At 50.4% G+C, this 2,054-nt stretch overlaps 1 protein-coding gene across 1 annotated transcript in view; it reads right to left on the reverse strand.

Moving 5' to 3' along the window:
* LOC115308136 (trifunctional purine biosynthetic protein adenosine-3-like) overlaps window positions 1-2,009 on the reverse strand; it is a 3,206-nt gene extending 1,197 nt beyond the window's left edge. The window contains exons 1-2 of the mRNA XM_029965887.1: window positions 1,864-2,009; window positions 1,173-1,303 (exon numbers count right to left, since the gene is read on the reverse strand). Coding sequence (XP_029821747.1) covers window positions 1,173-1,303; window positions 1,864-1,909 — 177 coding nt within the window. The 5' untranslated portion in view covers window positions 1,910-2,009. The remainder of the gene's footprint in view (window positions 1-1,172; window positions 1,304-1,863) is intronic.
* Window positions 2,010-2,054: the final 45 nt, after the last annotated feature.

Consider the following 2,054-nt stretch of genomic DNA (forward strand, 5'->3'; position numbering starts at 1 on the left):
GCCTTGGGCACTTCCAGGGATCCAGGGGCAGCCACAGCTTCTCTGGGAATTCCATCCCAGCCCCTCCACACCCTCACATTCAAGAATTCCTTCCCACTATCCCATCTAACCCTGCCCTCTGGCACTAGGAAGCCATTCCCTGTGTCCTGTCCCTCCATCCCTTGTCCCCAGTCCCTCTCCAGCTCTCCTGGAGCCCCCCTTCAGGCCCTGGAAGAGACTCTCAGGTCTCTCTGGAGCCTTCTCTTCTCCAGGGGAACACCCCCAGCTCCTCCAGCCTGAGTTCTGTGTTTTCCATCCAGGATATATCCCCTAATTTAGGCAGGAAGAAGGCAGTACCAACTAACTGAAAGCATCCAGTCTCTTAAATAAAAGTACCTGTGAACCCCCACCAGAGTCACCAGAACTGCTCAGGTGACCATCAGCTCCTCAGAAAAACCTGAGGGTTGGAACTGGATGAGCTTTAAGTTCCCTTCCAACCCAAAGCAGTCTGTGACTCTGTGATTCCAGGTTTGCTCCTCCCCTGCACACCAGAGACTTATTTCACTTGTGACTTTTGTGTCCTCCCAAACAAGAGCCAGCTCCCAAAGTTAAGAGCAAAGTTAAAGCTATTAGCAAATTATTAAAGTTAACAGCAAAGCTTTGGGCCCCAATTTCCCAGTGGAAAAGGACTGGAAAACACTTCTAAGTCAGAACAGGATCATTTCAGATCTGTAATATGAGAGACAAGGCAGCCCTGGATCCATGGACACCAAGGGAATGAATCCTGGGGAGTCTGAAGTCAGTGGAAGGTCCCACTGAGTGTGACCTCTCTATTTTATTCAACTGAACCACCACATTATTTTAAAGCTCAACTCAGATAAAACAGGATGTTCCTTTAGTGTCAATGCACTGAAGTTAAATAAATGGCAAAGTTTAAGCTGTGGCTGAGAAGGTTTTGTGCTGGTTTAATATAAAAGTGCTCCCCAAAGCACCAGGATTGCTGGCAGAGCAGGAGAAAAGGAGGCATTTTGTTTCCCCATGTTAGCTTGCCCAAGGGCACAAATTCCTGACAGACCAAGGGAGAAAAGCCAAGGCTCTCTGTCCAACCCACCTCTTATCCCAGAAAACTCACAGCACCTTCCTGCTGGAGTCAGAGTTAGTGGGGGCTGCTTTTCCAAGAGGGAAGTGCTCACCCTTGTAGGGATCCCAGCTCTCTCAGCTTTCCTCAGCCCCTCCACCCCGGGCTTGTTGGACACCACCAGGACAATCTGGGCAAAACTGGTGCTTTTCTTGGTGCTGTTGATCAGGGCTTCCAGGTTTGTGCCTGGGGGGAAAGGATTCATGGATGTCAAGTCTCTCCCAGAGAACAAACCCAGTGAGCAGCTGGGAGAGGTTTTAAATAAGCAGCAACGTGGGGGAGACCAAAGCAAACAGCTCTGATGTAACATTAATCCTGCTTTAATTGATCTCACTGAGCTTGACTGGGACAGCTGAAGGCTCCAGGGCCTTTCCTGGCAACTGCACTTGGAAAGGGGAATTGACAGCACTGGAATGATGGTCTGAGTAAGTGGGAATACTCAGGAAGCAGGAAGAAATCCTGCTCTATCTGTGAAACGATGGTGCTGTTCCACAGGGCACCCCAGGGGTGTTTGGGTCTGGACATGGGCAGGGATTTGGGGATGAACTGAGCACAGATGCAGCTCATAGTTTGCAGCAGAGGTTAAAAATCCTCCTGTCTGTGACCAAAATCAATCCAAGGGCAAAACCTCTCCTGCCTGTTAGAAGCCTCTCAGAGTGTCCAGGGAGAGCTCCACAGGCTTGGAACCCCAGCTGAATTCCTGCTCACCATTCTGGTTCACACGGGGTAAAGAGTGTGATCCTCACCTGTTCCAGAGATCAGGACAGCCACCTTCACCTTGCCTGCCTGCATCCTGCCCTGGAGGTGGCTCTGCACAGACAGGGACCTGTTGGCCTGCAAGGCTCGCTGCAGATTGTGGACTTTAACGCTGTCAGAGCCTGAGCAAGGACAAGGAAACACCCAAACCCAACAAAACAATGTGTAAATACAGGGAGAA

This window comes from Manacus vitellinus, unplaced genomic scaffold (genome assembly GCF_001715985.3).
Source record: "Manacus vitellinus isolate BGI_N305 unplaced genomic scaffold, ASM171598v3 scaffold_122_pilon, whole genome shotgun sequence".
Taxonomy (NCBI): Eukaryota; Metazoa; Chordata; class Aves; order Passeriformes; family Pipridae; genus Manacus; species Manacus vitellinus.